At 39.5% G+C, this 27,957-nt stretch overlaps 1 protein-coding gene across 1 annotated transcript in view; it reads right to left on the bottom strand.

Annotated features, from left to right (window-relative positions):
* The window catches only part of ZC2HC1B (zinc finger C2HC-type containing 1B), a 96,593-nt gene that overhangs the window by 64,172 nt on the left and 4,464 nt on the right, over positions 1-27,957 (bottom strand). Inside the window, exons 2-5 of the mRNA XM_023183756.1 lie at positions 14,716-14,777; positions 12,931-13,050; positions 12,265-12,403; positions 718-857 (exon numbers count right to left, since the gene is read on the bottom strand). Of these exons, the coding sequence (XP_023039524.1) occupies positions 718-857; positions 12,265-12,403; positions 12,931-13,050; positions 14,716-14,777 (461 nt within the window). The remainder of the gene's footprint in view (positions 1-717; positions 858-12,264; positions 12,404-12,930; positions 13,051-14,715; positions 14,778-27,957) is intronic.

Genomic DNA, 27,957 nt, shown 5'->3' with positions numbered 1-27,957 from the left:
TGAGACCCTGTCTCAAAAATAAACAAACAGTCTGTATACACTTAAAGTATTCAAACCAACTTTTCATGGCATCTAAGCATGTCTATGAAACGAATAGTTTTCATGCTATATTGTAGGTATGTACCTGAGACCTTTGATGTGTATGGTGCTGTTTGCTGGCTCCAGTTCTGTGGTTTATAAATCTACTGTCTTCCACTTCAGGTTGTTATTTTACCGATTTGCACCTAATTATAACAGCTGCTTCCATTCTTTCACATATCCCTTTAACTTGCTGATTCTGTGACTTTAAATAAAAGGTGAAGACCCCTCCTCTACAGAGCAAAACACATGACCTGTGGGGAAGTTGCCTTGGGACAGCCTGTCCCACTCAGGCAGTTTCACTTTAGATTCGCAATTCTTTTCTGGATGGTTAAGGTTGATACCTACTGTTTGATAAACAGTTTTGCCATAATACTATAGAAACACTATATATTCAAGTCTTCACCCAAAGGCTTCAAATACTTTAGAAATTTTTTTTCTACAACACCCAAAGGTGCCATTAGCTGGAAAACATTTTCCTTCAAAAGAAGTCAGCTCCCATAGGGATAAGCAATGGTGATCAGCTCTCTTCACCCTTACACTTCTTAGGATGGGTAATTGAGGTTCTCTAGGGAATTCTACCTGCTCACCCCAGGCATGCAAGGGCACAAGAGCCAACACCTGGGGAGAGAGAGTTACCTGAGCTCTGGATGTCAATTTGGCTGCTGTCTGAGCTGGATTAAAGACTCGGCGAGAAGACTGATCCTTGCAGAAATTAATATGTCGGTTGGCTGCGGCTTCATTAAACTTCCTCATACAATATGGGCATTGAATATAATCTGAATGTAAAGATAACAAATGGCAATTAACATTTCAAAAACAACTACAGAATTATAGAGTGAACTACATTAAGTGAAATAAGGATATGATGGCTCATGCCAGTAATCCCAGTACTTTGTGAGGGTGAGGTGAGTGGATTGTTTGAGCCCAGGAGTTTGAGACCAGCCTGGGCAACATGGCAAAACCCTGTCCTTACAAAAAGTTAGCCAGGTGTGGTAGTGTGTGCCTGTGGTTCCAGCCACTCGAGAGGATAGCTTGAGCCCAGAAGGTCAACGCTGCAGTCAGCTGTGATCATGCCACAGCACTGCAGCCTGGGCAACAAAACAAGACACTATTTCAAATAAGTAAATAAATAAATATATATATAAGTAATGATAGGAACTCTGCTCCAACATGAAAGAACAAGGTCCCAAACTCTGGTTTGAGACTATTCCAAAGGCGGAGACATGCAGGGCTCAACTAAAGGACATGGCAGGGAAAAATGTCACAGCCTGTGCATTCATTTCAAGTATGTGCCCTTGAAATGTTTAAGTGATGTACTTTTCCAGAAAAACAAAGAAGATTATACTTAAGAACTTCTCAAAGAAATGAATTATTTAGTAAATCCTGTGTAAAGAAAGTAGTTCTAGAATCACAGAATGTTAATATTGATGGCACAGAGGGCACAGAATATTCAAAACCTAGGTTGTAGTGCTGGGTGGGTCTTAGAGAAGTTATGGAGTTACAGAGGGAGATGGGATGTTTCAAAATGTGGGTTTGGGAGATGTGAACGCAAGTCAATGGGACTGTGTCACTGGCAGAAAGACATACTGCTTTTGCAGTGGCTAGATTTTTTTTTCACTTAACTACTAAGTGAGCAGGCTATATTCAGGAAGGAGATAGTAACGGGATAAAAGGTGAGGACTCAAAAAAATAGAAAAGGGAGAAAAGGAGGGATGATAGGAAAGTTCACCAAAAACAGCTTCAGCTTCCAGAGATGCAATGGCCCAGGCAGCTCCTGTCGGCCTCAGGTTCTCTGTGGTTCTGTATAATATCTTTTTGTCTACATTCTTCTTTCATTTGCAATTACCAGACATAATTGGCTAGTGAGAGAAATGAGAATTGGGAAAGAGCCAAGATCTTCTTAGAACGTGGAGCTGCTCGTAGCAAAACTAGGTTGGCACCTACCCCTCTAAATCAAGCAGGGATTGATGTTTGCTTTGTTTTGTTTTCGGCACCTTAAAGGGATAACACACTAGATATCAGCAACATAAAACAATCCCCCGCCCTGCACCCCAAGAAGGTTGTGAAACTGCATCAACCTCAAACTCAGTGTAGAACTTGTGTTAGTGTATAGTCAAAATTCCTACATGTGTGGATGGATATTTCATGAAGGGATATTAATAATTTTTTGTAAGCCACCTTTTAAAGCAGTTTGGGGAGTTTTCTATTTGAACAAATCATTTCCTAAAATGTATATTCATAGAATGTAACAATTGTTAAGCACTTACAAATTATCTGGTAACCTTATCCTTTATTTCTTACTCCATCCAGAAGGCAGTACCTCATCATTAATTTAATACTGATTGAGCATCTACTTGGTGCCAGGTGCTGTCTTACACCTGGGGATGCAATGTCTCTGAAATCAAGGAGTAAGCATTCTAGTACAGAAACAAATAAATAAAAATTTCACACGGAGATAAATGCTTTGAAAAAAACAGAACAGGACAGCATTGGGAAATGATAAAAAGCCCAGTGCTAGAGCTTGCCTGAGTGGTTTTGAGCCTGAGTTCTTTACTTGATATCTGTGTGAACTCGGGCAAGTTACCCAACCTCCTTAAGCTTCCATTTTCCCAGCACCTACATATCACCTGTTTCATCGGGTTGTTGTGAAAGTTAACTATGATAATCCACATAAAGGCTTGGCACAGTGGGCAGGGTGGAATATACTAAATGTTTTATAAATGCTAGCTATTGCTATAAGGAAACAGGTTCAGCAAGGTTATGTTTCCAACTACCAAATAGAAGTGAAACTGCCTAGGAAAAAAGTACAATAGAAAGTGCCATTATCATTCAGAATTCATTTACAATGGTTTAGAAGAACCATCTAGAATCTCATGGCTCTCAGCTTGGTGGTTATTTCTTCAATTTTGCCAGCTGGAAATCGAAGTCTTACATAAGAAATGCCGCAACCATAAACCCTACTCACATTAGGCAAAGACAATGATCATGGCAATACTGAGTAGCTTCCTCAATCCCACTTGCTCATTCACTCACTGCCACCCTTCTGTGTGTTTGGTACTACATATCACCATGGAGACAGCAGTTGAAGTCTATTTCTCTGCCAATGAAAATCTCAGAGATGACTAGGCAAACAGACAATTACTGCTTGGTGGGATAAACTGTAGAAGAGGAGGCACTAGGGCCTCTGGGAACCTACAGAAGGAACATAAGTCCCCACCAGAGGGGCAGAGAGCAGGCAGGAGAGGGTCCTGTGGCTGAGCATTCAAGGTTGCTGATTCTATTTATGTTGAAGTTCACATACTTTGAGAATTGTTGTGTTTTCTGCAACAATAATCTGAACCCAGCATGACCGAGTTACTTGTTCTACTCTCAGTTCAATCGCAGTCACCTCTCTTCCTCTATCAATAATGTTTTCAGAAAATCACCACATCCTGTTTATTTCAATAGGTAATGATTTTAAAAGTCAGAGTACAAATGAATTCTTATGAGGAATATGGTGGCCAGATCTCACAGAAAAGTGGAAAACCAAGCATTATTTTAAAATGCCAACATTGTGCTGTATATCTATGTCTGTGTAGCTATATAAAATGGTAACTGAATGTCCCAGGTCTCACAGAAAAATAACAATTATAAATATTCTATATCACTGTCCCCATAAACTGTCACAGTATCCGAGAAATTTAAATCATGGACAGGCTTAGCTAAGTCACTAAAAAGCAGAATATAGGCATGTCTCAAAAACTGAATCATGAAAATAGGGAATCATGGTGAGAAAAAAAGGGAAATTACTGGCACATTCATGCATATTAGGGCATGTTATATATAATTCTAGTTATATGTATATAAATTCTCTCATACTGGCTGGGCACAGTGGCTCATGCCTGTAATCCCAGCACTTCGGAGGGCCGAGATGGGTGGATCACCTGAGGTCAGGTGTTCAAGATCAGCCTGACCAATATGATGAAACCTCGTCTCTACTAAAAATACAGAAATTAGCTCGGCATGGTGATGGGTGCCTGTAATCCCAGCTACTCAGGAGGCTGAGACAGGAGAACTGCTTGAACCTGGGAGGTGGAGTTTGCAGTGAGCTGAGATCCTACCATTACACTCCAGCCTGGGCAACAAGAGCGAAACTCTGTCTCAAAAAAAAAAAAAAAAAAAAAGAAAGAAAGAAAGAAAGAAAAACAACAACAACAACAGCAAATAAATTCTCTAGTACTTAAGCCTGAGAATTCTGGGCTAATATAAAATCCCTGCACAAACAAAATCATCCAATTGTGGTGAAAATGTTGGGAGTGTATATAATCATTTGGTTTGTTGCATAAAATTATGTTAAGGGCACAAGAAAGAAGTTCATTATAAAATGATATGTTAGCATAGAAATATAAAAAAAAGAAAAATAAATTGAACATTTGATGAGGCCTTACAAAAGGAATTTTTTTTGGAGAAACAATAACCCCTACATTTTAGATCCAAGTTAGATCCAAGTTGGATCTAAAATGTGAGAGAAATTCACACAGCAGGACATCTGACATGGTTTCACTTATTCAATTAAAGAACCATAAGGTAGCCACCAATATTTCTCATAAAAGATGTGTTTTGTTATATGAAACTTGTTACCAAAGTACTTATATTATTACTAAAATCACAGCACAAATCTTTCTACTGAATATCTTAAGACAACACATTATTTCAAGATATATTTTCATTAGCACTCAATAAAAGGGAAGCAAATATGAGGATTATTTTCTGGTATAGAAGTTCAGATGACTTATTTTTTAGACGATTTTATAGTATGACTACACTGTGGCTTTTCGTTTTTGCACTTTCTTAAATAGTCTTTTTGAGGAATAATTTACACACAAGTAAATGCACCTATTTTACATGTACAGTTCAATGAGTTTTGACAAATGTATCCATTTTAACCACCCTAATTAAAATATAGAACATTTTCATCACCCCAGAAAGTTCCCTCATGCCCCCTTTCAGTCAATATTTTGCAAAACCCAGTCTCAGGCAACCAATTACCCATTTCCTGTTACTATTCATAAGATTTCCCTGACCTATAATTTCATATAATAGAACATCTATGTTACTGCATGTATTTCCTTCTTATTGTTGAATACTAGTCCATTTTGTAAATATTCCACAATCTGTTTACCTATTCAACTGTTGACAGATATTTTTAGTTGTTTCCAGTTTACGCTATATGAATAAAGCTTGCTTATGCTAAATGAATAAACATTCATGTAAATATTTTTTATGGACACGTTTCATTTTTTGTATAAATATCAAGAAATGGAATTGCTGTATAGGCTAAGTGTATGTTTAACTTATTAAGAAAATACCAGTGCAAAGTGGTTGTACTATTTTATACTTACATCAGCAGCATATGAGACTTCCAGTTGTTCCACATCATAGCAAACACTTACAGCGTCAGTCTTTTTCTTCTTTCTTTTTTGAGACAGAGTCTTGCTCTGTCACCCAGGCTGGAGTGCATTAGCACAATCTCTGCTCACTGCAACCTCTGCCTCCAGGTTCAAATGATTATCTTGCCTTAGCCTCCCAAGTAGCTGGGATTACAGGAGTGAGCCACCATGCCCGGCTAAATGTTTTGTATTTTTAGTAGAGACAGGGTTTTGCCATGTTGGCTGGGCTGGTCTCGAACTCCCGGCCTCAAGAGATCCACCCACCTCGTCCTCCCAAAGTGCTGGGATTACAGGCATTGTATTGTCAGTCTTTAATTTTAGCCATTGAAGTGGATGTGTAGTGGTATCTTATGGTTTTTAATTTGCATTTTCCTAATGAAAATGATGTTGAGTATCTTTTCATGTGCTTATTGGCTATTATTTTGTGATGTGTCTGTTCAAATACATCTCTTGACCTTTTCTGATTGGGTTGTCTCATTATTGAGTTTTAAGAGTTCTTTATATGTTCCTGTTATGTCAGATATGCATATTATGAATATTTGTCTCCCTGTCTGTAACTTGCCTTTCCATTTTTTTTGTTGTTGTTTTCTTTATTGATCATTTCTTCAGACCAGATTCATTTTCTTAAGTCTCAAACTGAAATTTTTAATTTTGGTAAGGCCTAATTTGCTAATTTCCTTTTTTTAAAAAAAATTATTAGTGGATTTTGTGTTCTGCCTGGGAAATCTTTGTTGGCCATTAGTTGTAACAATTATATTGGGTCAATGATCCTTTTTGAATGACTTTTTTATATATGGTTGATACAGTTTAGATATGTGTCCCCTTCAAATCTCATGTTGAAATTTTATCTTTAATGTTGGAGGCAGGCCTAGTGGGAGCTGTTTGGATCATCGGGGTGGATCTCTTATGAACAAGCTTGGCGCTGTCCTTTTGGTATGGAGTGAGTTCTTGCTCTATTGCCTCCCATCACAACTTATTGTTAAGAAGAACCTGGGCTGGGTGCAGTGGCTCAAAGCTCCCAACACTTTGCGAGCCCGAGGCAGGCGGATTGCTTGAGCCCAGGAATTCAAGACCAGCCTGGGCAACATGGAGAAACCCCACATCTACCAAGAATACAAAAAAATTTGCCAGCCGCGGTGGTACGCATCTGTGGTCCCAGCTACTAGGGAGGCTGAGGTGGGAGGATGGCTTGAGCCTGAGAGGTGGAGGTTGCAGTGAGCTGAGATCATGCCACTGCACTCCAGCCTGGGTGACAGAGTGAGACTCCCTCTCAAAAAAAAAAAAAAAAAGAAGAAGAGCCTGTCACTCCTCCTTCTCACCTCCTTCCCCTCCTTCTTGCATTCTCTCTTGACATGTGACGCCTGCTCCCCTTCACCTTCCATCATGATTGGAGACTTCCTGAGACCCTCAAGAGAAGCAGATGCCAGTGCCATGCTTCTTGTACAACCCGCAGAACTGTAAGCCAAATAAACCCCTTTTCTTTATAAATTACCCAGCCTTGGGTATTTCTTTACAGCAACACAAACAGATTAAGACAATGGTATAAGAATCAAGGTTCATTTTTCCATATGGATATCCGTTGTTCCACCATCATCTGTTGATAAGACTAGCCTTTCCCCCAGTGAATTACCTTGGCATCTTTTAAGAAAATCGATTACCTACAGATAAGGGGGTATCTGTATCTAGATTCTATTTTCTGTTAAATTGATACACCAACACCAAGTTGTCATGATCACTGTAATGTTACAATAAGTCTTGACATCAGGTAATGTAAATACTCTAATTTTATGCTTTTTAAAAAACTATCTTGCATATTCCACATCCTTCCATTTCCATAAGATTTTTGAATCAGCTAGTCAATTGCTTTCTTTTCTTTTCTTTCTTTTTTTTTTTTTGAGACTGAGTTTTGCTCTTGTCACCCAGACTGGAGTGCAGTGGCACCATCTCTGCTCACTGCAACCTCTGCCTCCTGGATTCTCCTGCCTCAGCCTCCCCAGTAGCAGGGATTACAGATGCCTGCCACCACATCCAGCTAATTTTTTGTATTTTTAGTAGAGGCGGGGTTTCCCTGTGTTGAACAAGCTGGTCTCGAACTCTTGACCTCAAGTGATCCACCCGCCTCGGCCTCCCAAAGTGTTAGGATTACAGGCATGAGCCACCACACCCGGCCAGCTAGTTCTACTCAGCAAAAATAACTTCTAGGTATCTCTATTAGAATTGCATTTAATCCATAGGTTAATTTGGGTAGAACCGACATCATAACACAATCTTGAGTCTTCCAAACCAGAAAAATGGTAAATCTCACCATTTAGTCTGGTCCTCTTTAATTTCTTGAAGGAATGCTATGAGATTTTCATTTTATAGATTCTTCATATATTTCATTAAATATACCCCTAAATATTTACTATTTTTTATGTTATTATACATTTATTACATTTCTTTCTTTTCTTTCTTTCTTTCTTTTTTTTTTTGAGATGGAGTCTTGCTCTGTTGCCCAGGCTAGAGTGCAGTGGTACGATCTCAGCTCACTGCAACCTCTGTCTCCCAGTTCAAGTGATTCTCCCGCCTCAGCCTCCGGAGTAGCTGGGATTACAGGCACCCGCCACTGCACCTGGCTAATTTTTGTATTTTTTTTTAATAGAGATGGAGTTTCGCCATCTTGGCCAGGCTGGTCTCAAACTCCTGACCTTGTGATCCACCTGCCTCGGCCTCCCAAAGTGCTGGAATTACAGGTATGAGCTGCCACGCCTAGCCTTAAATTTCATTGTTTAATTGTTTATGCCTAGTATATAGAACTACAACTCACCTGTGTATACCTTATATCCTGAAACATTGTTGAATTCACTTTAATTCCAGTAGCTTTTCTGTAGTTCCCTAGACTTTTCTATATATACTCATTCATGATTATGTTGTCTGTGACTAAAGATAGTTTTACATCTTCTTCCCCAATTTACATGCTTTTTACATATAAATATAATATTTTAATTGATTTTTTTTGCCTTATTACACTGAGCATTATCAATAGTACAGTGTTGAATAGAAGTGGTCAGAATGAACATCCTTGTTTTTTTCCTGATCTCAGTGAGAAAGTGTTCAGTTTTTCACTATTAAGTGTCATGTTAGCTGTAGATTTCTCAAGGATGACCTTCATGAAGGAAGTTCCTTTATAATTCTATCTTGCTGAGAAGTTTTTTTTTTTTTGTATTGCTTTTAATGTGTAAGGAGTTACACTTTGTGGAAGGCTTTTTCTCTACTGAGATGATCATATGCTTTTAAAAATATTCTGTTAATTTAATGAATTATGTCATTTTCTTCTTTTGACTTAATTTAGGTCTCATTTGTTCTTTTCCTAATCTTTTAAAGAGAAAGTTTAAGATAATTGAAGTAAATATTTTCTCTTTTCTATTACAAACATTTAAAGCTATAAAATTCCTTCTAAGAATTAATTAAGCTGCATCCCACAAAGTTAGATGTTTTCATTATCATTCAGTTAAAAATATTTTCTAATTTATCTTGTGATTTCTTCTTAGATCCATAGGTTTAGGAATGACTTGTTGATTTCCAAATAGTCAAGATATATTTTGTCATACATTTCTAATTTAATTCCATTCTGATCCAAGAATATATTATGTATGATGTCAATTCTAAATTTGAGACCTATTTTGTGGTCCTGTATATGGTCTCTCTTGGGTGACTGTTCTATGCATACTTGAAAACACTGTGTCTTCTGCTGTGGCTATGTGTCATAGGATAAGTATAAATGTCAATTAGGTCAAATTGGTTACTGTTGCTCAACTCTTCTATATCTTTACTGATTTTCCTGCTGTGTATTCTATCGGTTACTAAGAGAGGAGTGATAAAATCTCCAAATATAATTGTGAATCTGTCTACTTCTCCTTCCAGTTTTGTCAGTTTTTGTTTCACATTCTTAGAAGCTGTTACTATGCATATAAATATTTAAAACTGAAAGGTCTTCTTGATGTATTTATCTTTTGAATCATCATCTGTTAATACTTGCCCTGCAGTTAACTTTGTGCTATATTAATACAGTCATTCCAGCTTTATAATTATTGTCTGCATGTATATCTTTTCCCATGCTCTTAACTTACTTGTATCTTTATATCAATGTGTTTTTCTTATGGAAAACTTATAGTTGGGTCTTGCTTTACTATTCCGTTTGACAATTTCTGTCTTTTATCTGGAGTGTGTAGGCCATTAATATGCAATTATGCATATGGTTACATTTAAGTCTATCATCTTGTTATTTGTCTTTATCCCACCTGCTCTTTGTGCCTTTTTCCCCCTTTGATTGAATTTTTTTACAATTTTATCTCTACTCCATGAATTGTCTTATTAGCTAAATTGCAGTATTTTTTAGTGGTTACTCTAGAGCTTACAATAGGTATCCTTACCATACGATAGTCTACCTTTAAATGACACTATACCTATTCATGTATAATGTAAGAACCTTACAATATATGTCCATTTTCCTCACTCAACCTTGTGCTATTGTTTTCATACATTTCACTTCCATATTATAATACCCATTATGTGCTATTATTTATGCTTTAAAAAGTAAGCCATAACCCATAACTGATATTATCCTCAATGGAAAACACAAGACAAGGATGTCTACTTTTGCAACTCCTATTCAATATAGTACTAAAAGTTCTAGCCAGAGGATTTAGGTTCAAAAAAGAAATAAGAGACGTATCAATTGGGAAGGGAGAAGTAAAATTATCCCTGTTTCAGGTGACATAATCTTATTGTAGAAAATCCTATAGATCCCACAAAAACACTATCATAAATAATATTATAAATGAATTCACCACAAGTTACAGGATACAAAGTCAACATACAATGATCCATTACATTATCATACACTAAAAATGAACAATCTGAAAAGAAAGTTAAAAATTCCATTTATAATAATGTCAAAATGAATAAAATACTTAGAAATAAATTTAACCAATGAGGTGAAAGACTTGTCCATTGAAAACTACAATGTTTTGCTAAAATAAATTAAAGAAGATGTAAATAATAGAAAGACATCCTATGTTCATGGATTGGAAAACTTAATATTATTAAGATGACAATACTACCCAAAACATTCTATATATTCAATTCAATCCCTAACAAAATTTCATTATAATATTTTTACAGAAACAGAACAAAAATCCTAAAATTCATATGGAATCTCAAAGGACCTTAAATAGCAAAAACAGTCTTGAGTGTATTTTGCAGAACTCAAACTTCCTGATGTCAAAATTACTAGAATGCTACAGTAATCAAAACATTTTGGTACTGGCATAAAGACAGACATATAGACCAATGGAATAGAACAGAGAGCCCAGAAATAAATCCTCAAACATATGATCGAGTGACTTTTGATAATGGTGCCAAGATTATTCAATGGGGAAGAAAAGTCTTTTCAACAAATGGTGCTGAGATAACTGGATATCCACATGCAAAAAATGATGTTGGAAACTTGTATTACACACAAAAATAGACTTAAAATAAATTTTTAAAAATCTAAACATAAGAGCTAAAACTAAAAGAAGAAAGCATGGGCAAGCTTCATGATGTAGATTTGGTGATTAATTTCTGGATATGACATCAAAATCACAGGCAACAAAAGAAAAAACAGATACATTGGACATCATCAAAACAAAAAACTTTTGTGTATTAAAGGCCATTATCAAGAGAGAGAGAAAAAACAGTCCACAGAACTGGAGACAATATTTGCAAATCATATATTGTCTCTGATAACATTAATATTGATATATTAATAATCTTATATTAATATTTATGTTAATCTTATTGAGATTCTAGCCCTAACTTCCAGTTTGCAGAAAGATGAGATAGAGGAAAAAGTTTACCAACATGACTAAATAAGTGGAGAAATACAGAACATGAGACATTGTAAAGGATAAATAGCCTGGTAGGGATGTTGTTCAAGATTTAATAAAGACTGAAGAGATAACAAAAGGTAATATGTAAACTGTGATTGGATCCTGGATTGTGGCTGAATATGGGTGAGAAGAAAGCTTTAAAAAACATTCTTAAAGTAATTGGGAAAACATATTAATATATATCAAGTGTGATAATAGTATTGAGATTATGCAGGAAAATGAACTTAAGAGATACACACTAAAATAGCTAAAGATAAAGTATTGATGATGCTTGGAACTTACTTTTTAATGGTTCTGCCAAAGATAAAAAAGAGAAAGGGAGAAATTATGACAACAACATCAACAATTGCCAAATTTCAGTGGAGGGCATGTGTACTATTCCTTCCTCTTTTCTACAGATTTTTAAATTTTCAAATAAAATGTTTCCAGTAAAAAAAAAAAAAGCTGTGGACCACTAAATTGTACAGCTTCAAATGGTTAAAATGCTAAATTTCATGTTTTGGGAATTTTACCCGGGAAAAGAAAAAGAGCTGTGGGTATCTGACACGACGGAGCTGTTGCAGAGTTGGTTAGCTTGCTCTGCATAGCTCCATGCCTATCAGCTAAGAGGTGTCTGGTGTCCCTTGGAGTTATGTAATACTACAGCATAGCTACACTGGTGTTCCCGTGTTGAGACAGAATCTTTATGCAGAACTGAAAAAAATAGGATAAGTTTACTTTTATATAATTAATAAAATTACTTCTATGTCATTGTTATTGTCAATTTCAGAGTGCATACAGGGCATGATGATTTGGTCAAAAGTCAAGCATAGCCTCAAAAGCAACCCAAAATGTCCACACACCTGGGTTCAAGGATGGAGGGGGTGGAGGTGGGAGGGGTCGGCCTTCTTTAATGGCTAGCGTACACTGCTTTGCTGATCGGATTGTGTTAATAAAGTCTTCATGTTGTTGTCTCCAGTTAGACTTCCTCACAGGTGGAGACTGTAAAAAATAAAACCAACAAACAATACCCTAGACTATATACCTCTCCATTACAATTTTGTTTAAAGCTGGAATTTGAATTCACAGGAAACAGAACTGTGAAAATTGGAGAAAAGGAGAGTTTCTTTTTCAAAAGTACTCCTTAAAGAGGTTTGGAAAATACAGTAATATAATTTGCAGGCCACAATAGTGAAGGAAAACACAAAAGAAAAATCAGAAAAATAAAGAAACTATAAAACTTTAAAGAAAGACAAATATAAGATTAAAAGTTACTTTCTTCTCAAGTTAATTGCTAGATTTAAAGCCACTCTAATGAAAACATAAACAAGATTATTTTTTGCTACATCTGGAAAATATCTGAGGTATATTTGGAAATCTAAGTGAGCAAGATTATAAAGAAAACAATAAAGGTGGATTACAGTTACATTACTGCATTATCAAGCAAAAATGAAACCAGAAAGCCCAGAAATAGGCCTTACAGTCCCACAGAATGTAATAACAAACAATAAAGAAGATATCAGGAGTACCTTGGATTGTGGAGTCTTCTTCACAGTAGGAATGTCGGTGCCCTGTAATCTTTGCTTCAAAGAATTGAAAGGTTTACGCTTTCTGTTGAAGAGTTTTTTACATATTGGTCCATGCCTTTCCTAGAAAATGAAGGGTAGGGATTGGAATTTCTAAAGTGCACAATCAGTTTTTAATGCCTAGGCATTCCTAGACAGCCCCTACTCCAGGGACGATGTTTGCTCCTCAGAGCCTAGTTCATTCTCTAACAGGTCACAGCAGAGCGAATCCATCTGGCTCTTCTCATCCATGTTACATATAACTGGATATTGTGTTTGAGCAAAGACAATAAAATGCCTTTAGAGCTCAAAGACTTACTTCAAATTTGGGTTTATATATCTAACTCAAATGTGGGCAGTATACATTTTACTCCAACCAGTAATCCTTCAAGTATTCAACATTTCTGATACAAAAACTGAGGAGCTAACACGCAGAGCTTTGCCTGTGTACCACCTGTATAAAGTACGCTACTGTACCACTATGGGACCTTTGCCCTCTCCCTTGGTGGATGTGTGACACGTAATAGTTGTCATTGATACAGTAGCTTTGTAAGACCCCACAAAATACAAGCTCTATAAAAATCACTGCACTGCCTAAGAACAAGCCATGCATTTTAAGCTAAAGGAGAGAGAAAGATCAAATCATTTGATCAATGCCCTCCATAGCTTAGAAATAGGCTTAGGAAATGAAACTCAAAAGTATCCAAGATGTACTTGACATTTAGAGTTTCCTCTGCAAATGGAACCTCCCAGGTCTCAAAATGATTCTTTGGGGGGGTGCGGCTCCAGGCTGGCAAAGGCAGTGACACACATTGGTGGGCTACAGGGCCACAACCAGCTCCACAAGCTCTCCCTCTAGTTTCAGGAAGCTCTAACCACAGTTAACTAAAAGACAGCTGTTTCGTTTTTTAAATTCCCCAGAAAAATAAAACCTACAACCTAATTTTATAGTCTTTTGTCCCAAACATAGTCAGGCTTACAGTTCACATCCTTTAAGTTCCAGATAAGTCTCCTTTATCTAAAATGTCCCAACTTACAGCTGTATTATCATCTTAGATTTTCTTTTTGAAAAAAATCATCTTTCTTGGGAACCCCTTTATAATATTGGGGCATGTCATCTATTTGATTCCCTAATTTTGAAATAAATCAAGCTTTTATTCAACTTTATATTCATCAATCAGGGGACTTGACATGTCATTAGCTTGAATCTGGACAACAATTAGATCTGGGAACAGGCCTTACATCCACGTATCATTTTGTTCAAATGGTATAAAAACCCTGAAATTGGAAGGTTCTGTATACGTGGCAAAGCAGAAAACAGGAAGGTTAAAGGACTTGTCAGGATTAGTGACAAATTTGCGGCTAAAAGCCAAGTTTCCAGATGTCTAAAATTCAATGCTCATTCCTCTTGACTAGCTAATTTCCCTGGTGCTTTGGCCTTGAAATTTGAATTTTTGATGCTTAAAGAAAAGGCGGAAGAGCCAAAACCTCTTGAGGGATCATTGACGATGCCAAGAGACTTCCATCTGGCATCATTTCAGGAGGACCATGTTCAACAGGGTCGCTTTTGAGTGAGGCAGCATCAGTCTGCCTCAGTGTTCTCTGGGCCCACCAGCCATAGGTTATGTACTTCTCTTCCCTTGCTTCCCCTCCACATCTGTCTTTAATCTTTGCACTGACGCCTCCTCATTGACTTGACAGTTCATTTAAGTCCAATGAAACACATCTACAAAACATCTTTATGTTTACCAGAACATCTGCTGCAAAGCGTCTTCCACAGACTTCACAGGGAAATAACTCCTGATTGCCATCTGTGTAAAATTCAAGAGCACATTATGTTAGTTTCACGGAATTGCCTGGCCAAGGAGAAATGACTGACTGGAGGTGACCTCAATAGCTTGATATCCTCACTCTCTTTTCCCTCCCCACCAACTGCTTCTTCCCCTTGGGAAGACCCTGTGTAAACTCACCTGTGTTTTCCTTTCCTGATATAAACTCGTGTCACTAAACAAGTAAATTCCATATCTTCAGGCAACCAGAGTATAATGATTTGATTTAATATTTAATATATTCTTAAATGAAGTGCCTGATAACTTTGCTTAAGACATAAGCAAAAAATACCTTAGTATAAGGTCAGTCATAAATAATCCAGTGGTAACATCTTTGGGATTCCTACTAGAAGGTAAGTTCTATGAAGGCTGAAAATGTGCCTATTTTATGCCCAGTGCCTCCAAGTACTTGACCCATAGTAAGGTACTCAATAATTATTGATTGAATGCATGGGCCAAGCAAGAATTGAATTTGTAACATAGAAACAGTCATTCATTTGATAACTAGATATTGGCTATATGCAATTCTGTGGAAATATTGGGAGAAATCATACATGGGACCAGTGTAGAAAGAAGTGTGCAGATAAATGAATGACATTAGAAAAGTATCATGAGAAAAACAAAATACTATGAAATTCTGAAAAAGGGTTTTTTGTATTACTTCCTTTTGGTTCATCAGGAGTCGAATGTGTAAAGATTTCAAAAGCACTTTGATCAAAGCTATGATATCTTAGGTTAATAAAAACAGCAGTTTGAGGTCTGAGCATAGACTTTATATTAGACCAATCATCTGGGCTTTACTCTACATGCAAGGAAAGCAACAAGCGACATTAAGTTGGAAGAACCTAAACAGAACTGTGGAAGACTGATGTGAGAAAGGCAAGGAAGGGCAAATGGATTGCGAGTATAGTGGGGGAAAAGCAGAGTTTAGCGAAAAAGCTGCAGGTGGGTCAGGTGTGGTGGCTCACGCCTGTAATCCCAACACTATGGGAGGCAGAAGCAGGAGGATTGCTTGAGCCTAGGGATTTGAGACCAGCTTGGGCAACATAGGGAGATTGTGTCTCCACACAAAATAAAAACTTAGTGGGGCTTGGTGGCTCACATCTGTGGTCCCAGCTACTCAGGAGGCTGAGGTGAGGACCACTTGAGCCCAGGAGGCAGAGGTTGCAGTCAGCCATGATCATAACACTGCACTCCAGCCTAGGAGACAGAGCAAGACCCTGTCTCCCCCACATACACACAAAAAAGCTGAAGGTGGAGGCCTGAAATGGAAAAGAAACAGGAGACGAATGATTCTGTATCAGAGTCCACAGCATGACTAGATTTGTGGGGGGTAGGAGGTGGCAAAGAGAGAAGAATGCTTGAGGATCGTTCTACGTTTAGAGGCAGAAGGACTGAGAAGATGCTGGGGTGTGGGATAGAAACAGGAAACTTAAAAAGAAGGGCCACCTTAGGAAGGAAAATGACCTCAGCTTTGGAAACACTGAGTTGAAATAGAGTTGTCCAGCCAGCAGGATGGAAATGAGGGAGGTCAGGGTTAGAGACACAGATGTAGGCTTTGAGAAATGAAGTAAAGGCATGATATTGCCAGGGAAGAAGTCATGGAAAGAGAAGTGCAGAGATGATCCTTAGGGAAACTTATATTTAGGGCCAAGAAAATGATGATGATAAGCCAGGAGGAGAAACAGGAGAGAACAGGGTCATGGAAACCAAGGAAGACAGTTTGAAAAAGGAAGCCCTAGTTAACAGGAAGCAGATGGGTAGCCTGCTAGAGACATTGTTGATTTAAATGATTTCTTCTCACATCTGCTAATTGGTATTGTATTTTCAACACAGGTCATCCATCACAGCACACAGAAATACCTCTTGCCCTCCCTGTTCTTTTGGTGCAGTTTGTAAAACTTCATCTAAATATATATAAATGTATATAAAATATGTATACATATTTTTAAGCAAGGATACCACAACCTGAAACTACTCATCTGGATTATAAAACGACTGCTCTTCTTTCTAAAACACTAGTGAAGGATAATCTATTTTTATGAATATTACAGTAACATTTGTGTGGTGTTTTCCTATGTTATCTCATGTGATCCTCACAGTGACCCTATGAGACAGGGTTAGTACTATTTTTATTTTACAAATGAGCAAACGGAGGCTCAAGTAGGTAACTTCTCTAAGACTGCAGGTAGTAAGTGGTAATACTGGGACTTGAATTTGAGTCTCTTTCCAAGTATTAAGACTATTAATTCAACCATTACCACAACTAGAGAGATGTGAGTACTCACCTGCAAAGCAACTAGAAGTCCCTAGAGGATCAATGACCTTTGGTTGAAATCAGTGAGTTCAATGAGTTTAAAATACTGACAGATACAAATGATATGATTCAATTCAATACTTGGATACAGATGGACCACCACATTCTGAACCACATTCAACTCAGAAGCTTGAGTATAAGGAAGGAAGGGAACACCTAGCTAGCCAGCTGAATCAAACATGGAGATCAATGAGGTCTGCAGTGTTTGTTTTGTATATTGATTCACACGGAATAGGTGATTGCTAGAACATTAACAGAACCTTTTGAAACTCCCAAAATGCCTTTCAATAGGTGAATGGTGAGCCTGGAATACTGCTCAGCAATAAAAATGCCTTTTTTTTTTTTTTTTTTTTTTGAGACAGGGCCTCAGTCTTTTGCCCAGGCTAGGGTACAGTGGGACAATCACGGCTCATTACAGCCTCTACCTTCTGGACTCAAGAAATCCTCCCACCTCAGCTTCTTGAGTGGCTGGGACAACAGGCATGTGCCACCACACCCAGCTAGCTTTTTTTTATTTTTTGTAGAGATGGGATCTCACTATATTGCTCAGACTGGTCTTGAACTCTTGGGTTCCAGCAGTCCTCCCACCTTGGCCTCCCAAAGTATTGGGATTGCAGGTGTAAGCCACCGTGCCCTGCCGAAAAAGAACACCACTGATACATGCAACAACCTGGATGGATTTCAATATTGGGTGAAACGAGCCCATCTTCAAAGGTCACATGCTATGTGATTTCACCTACACAACTTATTAAAAAATGACAAAATTAGAGAAACAGGACACAGATTAGAGACTATAAAAGGATAAAGATGATTGGGAGAGGGGTGGCAGGTGATTGTGACTCTATGAGGTTAGAATGAGGGAGATCTCTGTATAATGGAATAGTTCTGTATCTTCATTGTGAGGTGGTTTTGCATGTTATCAAATTGTGCAGACTGTGAACACACCTTGTACTAATGTCAGTTTCCTGGTTTTGATATTGTACTATAGTTATTTAAGATATAACTTGGGAAAACTGGGTAAATGGCATCCAGCATCTCTCTGTGCTGTTTTGTAACATTTTGTAAAACTGTAATTATGTTAAAATTAAAAGTTTAAAAATAATATCTAGGGGTCAGCAAACTGTAGCCAGTGGACCAAATCTAAGCCTTTTTTTTTTTGTAAATAAAGTTTTATGGGAACACAGCCATGCTCATTTGTATACATAGTATTTATTGCTGCTTTCCTGCTCCAAGAGCAGATTTTAATACTTTTAATGAAGGCCATATGACCTGCAAAGCCAAAAATTATACTACTTGGCCTCTGACAGAAATAGGTTGCCAAAAATTGCTGAACCATTTTTATATTAATTTAAAGGAATTTGTGGCAGAATAACATGGAAAAATATTAATGAAACATTTTTATTCATATATTTACTAATAAAGACTGGAAGGGCACATACAGAGTAATTACTTTGGGTATGAATAAAGGTGAATATTACTTTTAGTTTTCTGTATTTCCAAACTTTTAATGAGAATTATGCATTACTGTTTTAAAAATCAGAACAAATGAGTGCCTTTAAAAAAATAAAAAAGAACCCCTTTGGTAGAAAATGTTCTAAAACAATGAGTATCACCTCAGCAATTTCTTTTTCCTGTCTACCTGGAATCATACTTGGTAAACTATCATAGTGGCTATTATTTTTAAACATTGGTTTGTAATCTTTGAAAATGTTAAAAATGAGTAACAGAAAGTAATCTGGGAGTGACAAAGCTTTGTTTAACACATCAAAAATAAAACATAGGCCAGGAATGGTGGCTCACACCTGTAATCCCAGCATTTTGGGAGGCTGAGGCGAGAGGGTTGCTTGAGCCCAGGAGTTCAATACCAGCCTGGGAAGCACAGTGAGACCCTCATCTCTACAAAAAAATTTAAAAACTAGCCAGGCATGGTAGCATGCACTTGTGGTCGCAGCTACTCAGGAGGCTGAGGCCAAAGAAGAATTGCTTAAGTCCAGGAGGCTGAGGTTGCAATGAGCCATGATTGATTGTGCCTGGGCAACAGAGCTAGACCCTATCCCAAAAAACAAACAAACAAAAAAATCAGGGACAACATGAGCAGGAAAAAAAAATAAAAACAAAAACAAACAAACATTACAAAGAAGCATGGAGAGAATTAGGGTTAGATTAAAATTGAAAAAGTTTCACTTCTGACCAGATATTCCCTTTCTTGAGCTGGAAGTTAAGAATGCTTTGTAGAGAACTAAGCTATCCACATTTTCTTAAAGGAACAGGGTACAGAAGAAAAAAGGAAGACACTTTCTCATTCAGATGCCTGCAAATCACAGAACTCTTAAGTTCTTTGCAGTCCAGAACATGCAAATATTTAGCAATATCAACATCTTCCAAGGCCCTATGGCAAGGAGGTGGAATAATGGCCTCAACTTATCAATAAAATTTATCTCAGGAACATGAGTCATGAGACAAGAAAAAGAATTAAGACTCAGTTAGGATAGCAGATCCTATCTAATTTAGAGCTTCCCATCTAATTTTGCTTTCCCCCTAAACTCCAACAGAGCTATAGTAAAGGGACAAAGGGACAGAGAAACATAGGACAGGGAGGAAAGAAAACAAGAAACCTAAAATTTGGAAAGCTAATAGACATTGTAACTGACTTGGAGGACTTAAAGCAACACCAAACTCTACTTCCCAAACTAACAGTAAGGGAGAACTGAGAACGATCCAGATTCACCCTACAGACTCTTAAAGGTCACAAGAACTCCTGGACAGCATGTACCTCTACAACTGGGGCAGGTGAATGAGGAGGAAGAGACTGTCAAAATATGGAGGACCAAGGGGAAACTCTTTGAAAGAAGTTAAGATTCCTAGATCATGTCCCGCCCCCAATCCCTGCCCCACACCGCAACTCTCCTGCTCCTTGGATACATGCCCTTCCCCATCTCTAGGTGATTCTGCTTTCTGGAAAGGTAAAAATAAGCAATCTATGCATTAGTCAATATGAGGCACATCTGAAGGCATTACTACAGCAAAAACAGACAGGTAGGTATAGATACAGACATACATACAGTCAATTCTCATTATTTTTGGTAGTTAAGTTCTATAAAGTCACTGTGAGCACTGAATTAGCAAATACTGAACTGTGGCTCCTAGGGGAAATACAGAGTTAGGTTTCTGTGAGTCTCTGGTCACAACATTTTTGTTAATGGATCAATACAAAAACCTTGTTTTATGTGTATTTCTGTTTAAAGACACCTTCTTCAGAGTGTTGATTCGGTAATGTTGAACTCATGCCAACAGCACTGTGATTCATGCCTGAATGTTTACCTAACGCACATACTTTCTCCTTAGGGCAAATCACAGCCTTCAGCTTAGGAACACTAGACAGAACTTCAGCACTGTGCTAGGTGGCCTTTCCCCATCCCCTTCCACCTTTGAGACAAGGTCTTGCTTTGTCACCCAGGCTGGAGTACAGTGGTGGGATCTTGGCACACTGCAATCTCTGCCTCCTGGATTCAAGCAATCCTCCCACCTCAGCCTCCCGAGTAGCTGGGAGCACAGGCCCACATCACCACACCTGGCTAATTTTTTGTATTTTTGGTAGAGATGGGGTTTCACCATGTTGGCCAGGCTGGTCTCGAACTCCTGGCCTCAAGTGATCCTCCTGCCTCAGCCTCCCAAACTGCTTGGATTACAGGTGTGAGCCACTAACACGGCCATTTTAAACAGTGAAATCACCAAAGAAAAAGCACAAAGATGTGGAAAATGTGGCACTAAATAGCCCATGGAAGGAACTTGAGTACATTATGAGCATTAAAACTAGAAAGTAGAGTATTACCTTGTTCAGCCTCAGCTGGGAAAATGTGCTGGATGACCCAACTTTTTTTATCACTATGTGCATGTCTGCAAATGACCGTAAAAGTGCCATGAGTACTGATGTTAGGGTTACAAGTAAGTTTTAGCAAGTAGGTAAATTTGCAAATACACCTGTATCTTTGAAGAGTCTTGTAATTGCCCTTCTCTGTATGTCAGATCTAACAGTGGGATACACAGTCACCCAACTACAAAATTTAAATACAATGGGAATAGGCCAGGTGCAGTGGTGGCTCATGCCTGTAATCCCAGCACTCTGGAAAGCTGAGGTGGGCAGATCACTTGAGGTCAGGAGTTCAAGACCACCCTGGCCAACATGATGAAATCCAATCTCTACTAAAAATACAAAACTTAGCTGGGTGTGGTGCTGGGCACCTGCAGTCCCACATACTCAGGAGGCTGAGGCAGGGAATCCTTTGAACCTGGGAGGTGGAAGTCGCAGTGAGCCAAGATTGTATCACTGCACTGTAGTCTGGGTAACAGAAAGATACTTCATCTCAAAAACAAAAAAATAAATAAAAGAATAAATAAATAAATTGATATGATTTGTCTGTGTCCCCACCAAACTCTCGACGTGAATTTTATCTCTCAGAATTCCCACATGTTGTGGGAGGGACCCAGGGGAAGGTAATTGAATCATGGGGGCTGGTCTTTCCCATGCTATTCTCCTCATAGTGAATGAGTTTCACGAGATCTGATGGACTTTTCAGGGATTCCCACTTTTGCTTCTTCCTTATTTTCTCTTGCTGCCAACATGTAAGAAGTGCCGTTCACCTCCTGCCATGATTCTGAGTCCTCCCCAGTCATGTGGTACTGTAAGTCCAATTAAACCTCTTTTTCTTCCCAGTCTCAGGTACATCTTTATCAGTAATGTGAAAACAGACTAATACAGTGAATTGGTACCAGTAGAGTGGGGTGTTGCTGAAAAGATACCCAAAAAATGTGAAAGTGACTTTGGAACTGGATAACAGGCAGAGGTTGGAACAGTCTGGAGGGCTCAGAAGAAGATGGGAAGATGTGGGAAAGCTTGGAACCTCCTAGAGACTTGTTGAATGGCTTTGACCAAAAATGCTGATAGTGATATGAACAATAAGGTCCAGGTTGAGGTGGTCTCAGATGGAGATGAGGAACTTGTTGGGAACTGGAGAAAAGGTGACTCTGGTTATGTTTTATCAAAGAGACTGATGGCATTTTGCCCCGTCCTAGAGATTTGTGGAAATTTGAACTTGAGAGAGATGATTTAGGGTATCTGGCAGAAGAAATTTCTAAGTAGCAAAGCATCAAAAGGTTACTTGGGTGCTGTTAAAAGCATTCCATTTTAAAAGGGAAACAACATAAAAGTTCAGAAAATCTGCAACCTGATGATGCAGTAGAAAAGAAAAACCCATTTTTTTTTTTTTTTTTAGGAGAAATTCAAGCTGGCTGCAGAAATTTGCATAAGTAGCAAGGAGTCTAATGTTAATCCCCAAGACCGTGGAAAAAATGTCTCCAGGCCATTTCAGAGACCTTCACAGCAGCCCCTCCCATCCATCGCAGGCCCGGAGGTCTAGGAGGAAAATGTGGTTTCATGGGGCAGGGCCCAGGGTCCCCATGTACAGTCTAGGGACTTGGTGCCCTGTGTTCTAGCCACTCCAGCTGTGGCTGATTGGTGCCAATGTACAGCTCAGGCTGTGGCTTCAGAGGGTGAAAGCCCCAAGTCTTGGCAGCTTCCACATGGTGTTGAGCCTACGAGTGCACAGAAGTCAAAAATTGAGGTTTGGGAACGTCCCCCTAGATTTCAGAAGATGTATGGAAACACCTGGATGCCCAGGCAAAAGTTTGCTGCAGGGGCAGGGCTGTCATGGAGAACCTCTGCTAGGGCAGTGAGGAAGGGAAATCTGGGGTTGGAATCCCCACACAGAGTCCCCACTGGGGCACTGCCTAGTGGAGCTGTGAGAAGAGGGCCACCGTCCTCCAGACCCCAGAATGGTAGATCCACTGACAGTTTGAACTGTGTGGCTCGAAAAGCCACCGACACTCAACACCAGCCCATGAAAGCAGGCAGGAAGGAGGCTGTACCCTGCAAAGCCACAGAGGCAGAGCTGCCCAAGACCATGGGAACCCACCTCTTGCATCAGCGTGACCTGGATGTGAGACATGGAGTCAAAGGAGATCATTTTGGAATGTTAAAATCTGACTGGCCTGCTGGATTTCACATTTGCTTGTGCCCTGTAACCCCTTTTTTTTTGGCCAGTTTCTCCCATCTGAAATGGCTGTATTTACCCAATACCTGTACTCCCATTTTATCTAGGAAGTATCTAGCTTGCTTTTGATTTTTACAGCTCATAGGTGGAAGGGTCTTACCTTGTTTCAGATGAGACTTTGGACTGTGGACTTTTGGGTTAATGCTGAAATGAGTTAAGACTTTGGGAGATGGTTGAGAAGGTATAATTGGTTTTGAAATGTGAGGACATGAGATTTGGAGGAGCCAGGGGCAGAATGATATGGTTTTGTTGTGTCCCTACCCAAATCTCCACTTGAATTTTATCTCCCAGAATTCCTATGTGTTGTGGGAGGCACCCAGAGGAAGATAACTAAGTGCGGTCCGGTCTTTCCCATGCTATTCTCGTGATAGTGAATGAGTCTCATGAGATCTGATGGGTTTTTCAGGGATTCCACTTTTACTTCTTCCTCATTTTCTCTTGCTGCCACCATGTAAGTAATGCATTTTGCTTCTGCCATGATTCTGAGGCCTCCCCAGCCATGTGGAACTGTAAGTCTGATTAAACCCCTTATTCTTCCCAGTCTCAGGTATGTCTTTATCAGCAGCATGAAAACAGACTAATACATAAATTTAAAAAGTAAGAAATAAATACAGTGGGAATATTTGGATCCCAAGGTGGCAGGGGTCAAGTGGCAGCACTCAGTCATCAAAGGCAAGGTGCACTTAGCTACTGTAATGGACTACAGAGGCAAAGTGGCAACAATCAGAATAGTCTGACTCATATAGCGCTCTGGCACTGACTAATTAATCACAGTGTTTCTAGAAGTGAAATTGATACGAAGCCTACTGCATTTTTACTTAATTTATATAAGCAGAAAACTTCTAGGTCAAATAAACAAAAGACCAATCTGAATTATAAAAACAGAGAATCATGGCCCCTTAATTTCCAGACTTGAGCAAGTTTACAGACCCAGAGCTGCTTGAATGAAGGGGAGGCCATGTCCCCTTGAAAAAGGACTCCATTACACTACTGACAACTTATGCTGTTAATCTTTCTCCCATCCTTCCCCAAGAAGACCTCTGGTCTTCTTGGCAGGGTAACTATGCATTGGGGAAAGGGAAATGATCAGATATTTTGGGAACCACCGGATACTGGCTCTGAGCTGATGTTAATTCCAGGGAACCCAAAACATCATTATGGTCCTCCAGTTAAAGTACGGGCTTATGGAGGTCAGGTAATAATGGAGTTTCAACTCAGGTCTGACTTACAGTGGGTCCAGTGGGTTCCCGGACCATCCGGGTCATTTCCCCAGCCCCAGAATACAAAATTGGCATAGACATACTTAGTAGCTGGCAGAAGCCCCACACTGGCTCCCTGATTGGTTGGGTGAGGATTATTATGGTGAGAAAGGCCAAATGGAAGCCACTAGCGCTGTCTTTACCTAGAAAAATAGTAAATCAAAAACAGTATCACATCCCTGGAGGGACTGTGGCGATTAGTGCCACCATCAAGGACTTGAAAGACTCAGGGGTGGTGATTCCTACCACATCGCTGTTCAACTCTCCCATTTGGCCTGTGCAGAAGACAGATGGATCTGGAAGAATAACAGTGGATTATCATAAGCTTAACCAAGTGGTGACTCCAACTGCAGCTGCTGTACCAGATGTGGTTTCACTGCTTGAGCAAATTAACACATTTCTTGGTACCTGGTATGCAGCCATTGGCTTGGCAAATGCCCTTTTCTCCATTCCTGTCCATAAGGCCCACCAGAAGCAATTTGCCTTCAGCTGGCAAGGCCAGCAATATACCTTTACTGTTCTACCTCAGAGGTATATTAACTCTCTGGCTTTGTGTCATAATCTTATTCAGAGAGACTTTGCTCATTTTTTGCTTCCACAAGATATCATGCTGGTCCATTACATTGATGACATTATGCTGATTGGATCCAGTGAGCAAGAAGTAGTAAACACACTGGACTTATTGGTAAGATATTTGTGTGCCAGAGGATGGGAAATCTGATGAAAATTCAGGGAACTTCTTCCTCAATAAAATTTCTAGGGGCCCAGTGGTATGGGTCCTGTCGAGATATTCCTTCTAAGGTGAAGGATAAGTTGCTGCATTTGGCCCCTCCTACCACCAAGAAAGAGGCACAATGTCTAGTGGGTCTATTTGGATTTTGGAGGCAACACATTTCTCATTTGGGTGTGTTAATGCAGCCCATTTATTGAGTGACCTGAAAGGCTGCCAGTTTTGAGTAGGGTCCAGAACAGAAGGCTCTGCAATAGATCCAGGCTGCTGTGCAAGCTGCTCTGTCAATTGGGCCATATGACCCAGCAGACCCAATGGTACTTGAGGTGTCAGTGGCAGATAGTGATGCTGTTTGGAGCCTTTGGCAGGCCCCCAAAAGTGAATCACAGTGGAGGCCTCTAGGATTTTGGAGTAAGGCTCTGCCGTCTTCTGCAGATAACTACTCTCCTTTTGAGAGACAGCTCTTGGCCTGATACTGGGCTTTGGTGAAACTGAACGTTTGACTGTGGGTCATCAAGCCACCATGCAACCTGATCTGCCTATCATGAACTGAGTGTTTTCTCACTCATCTAGCCATAAAGTGGGTCATGCACAGCAGCATTCCATCATGAAATGGAAGTGGTATATACATGATCGGGCTCAAGCAGGTCCTAAAGGCACAAGTAAGTTACACGAGGAAGTGGCTCAAATGCCCATGGTCTCCACTCCTGCCACCCTGCCTTCTCTCCCCCACCCTATACCGATGGCCTCATGGGGAGTTCCCTATGATCAGTTGACAGAAAAAGAGAACACTAGAGTCTGGTTCACAGATGGTTCTGCACAATATGGAGGCACCACCCAAAAGTGGACAGCTGCCTTTCTAGGACATCCCTGAAGAACAGCCCCTTCCTAGGACATCCCTGAAAGTGGTGAGGGAAAATTTTCCTAGTGGGCAGAACTTTAATCAGTGCACTTGCTTGTACACTTTGCATGAAAGGAGAAATGGTCAGATGTGTGATTATATACTGATTCATGGGCTGTTGCCAGTGGTTTGACTGGATAGTCAGGGACTTGGAAGACACATGATTGGAAAATTGGTGACAAAGAAATTTGGGGAAGAGGTATGTGGATGGACCTCTCTGAGGGGTCAAAAACTGGGAAGATATTTGTATCCCATGTGAATGCTCACGAACTGGTGACCTCAGCAGAGAAGGATTTTAATAATCAAGTGGAGAGGATGACCTGTTCTGTGGACACCACTCAGCTTCTTTCCTCAGCCAACCCTGTCGTTGCCCAATGGGCCCATGAACAAAGTGGCCATGGTGGCAGGAACGCAGGTTATGCATGGGCTCAGCAACATGGACTTCCACTCACCAAAGCTGACCTGACTACAGCCATTGCTGAGTGCCCAATTTTCCAGCAGCAGAGACCAACACTGAGACCTCGATATGGCACCATTTCTCAGGGTGATCAGGCAACTACCTGCTGGCAGGTTGATTATGTTGAACCTCCTCCATCATGGAAAGGGCAGAGGTTTCTCCTCACTGGAATAGACACTCACTCTGGATATGGGTTTGCCTATCCTCCATGCAATATTTCTGCCAAGACTACCATCCGTGGACTCATAGCATGCTTTATCCACTGTCATGGTATTCCACAAAGCATTGCCTCTGACCAAGGCACTCACTTTACAGCTAAAGAAGTGTGGCAGTGCACTCATGCTCATGGAATTCACTGGTCTCACCACATTCTTCATCATCCTGAAGCAGTTGGATTTATAGAACGGTGGAATGGCCTTTTGAAGTCACAATCACAACACCAACTAGGTGACAATACTTTGAAGGGCTATAAAGTTCTCTAGAAGGCCGTGTATGCTCTACTACTCCACAACAGAGGTAAGGAAGAGTATGCATGAATACAGGAGATTCATTAGGGTGTCTCTTAGTATTACCATGCCCTGTGATTAAGGTCAATGGGAAACTACAACAGCCAATCCAGGCAGAACTACAAATGGCCCAGACCCTTCAGGAATGAAGGTTTGGGTCACTCCACCAGGAAAAAACCATAACCTGCTGAGGTGCTTGCTGAAGGCAAAGGGAATACAGAATGGGTAGTAGAAGAATGTAGTCAATAATACCAGCTATGACCACTTGACCAGCTGCAGGAACGAGGACTGTAATTGTCATGAGTATTTCCTCCTTTTGTTAAAAACACGTTTGTGCACGTACACACTTGTACTAAGATATCTTCATTTTATTTCCTTTTTCCTTCATCATGTGACATAAGATTTATTGACTTCACATCACCATTTAAGTATTGTTATAGTATACTTATATACTATACTTACTATAGTATACTTACATACTATATAGTATATACTATATAGTATACTTACATATAGTATACTTATATATAGTATAGTAAGTATACCATATAGTATAGTATGTAATAGTATTTGGGTTGGGGATTGGTGCATTTCTGATTGTAGGAGGGATAGTTGTATTACGTTAGGTGTAATTATGACCTCATTATTGTCTTTATTTGGAGATTACGTATGATCTCAGGAGATGGGTATTGGTTCAAGTTGACAAGAGGTGGACTTGTGATGGTTAATACTGAGTGTCAACCTGATTGGATTGAAGGATGCAAAGTTATTGATCCTGGGTGTGTCTTTGAGGGTGTTGCCAAAGGAGATAAATCATTTGAGTCAGTGGGCTGGGGAAGGCAGACCCATCCTTAATCTAGGTGGGCACCATCTAGTCACCTG

Source organism: Piliocolobus tephrosceles, chromosome 5 (genome assembly GCF_002776525.5).
Source record: "Piliocolobus tephrosceles isolate RC106 chromosome 5, ASM277652v3, whole genome shotgun sequence".
Classification (NCBI taxonomy): Eukaryota; Metazoa; Chordata; class Mammalia; order Primates; family Cercopithecidae; genus Piliocolobus; species Piliocolobus tephrosceles.
The sequence above is the reverse complement of the archived record's forward strand: the minus strand, read 5'-3'. Positions and strand labels throughout refer to the sequence as shown.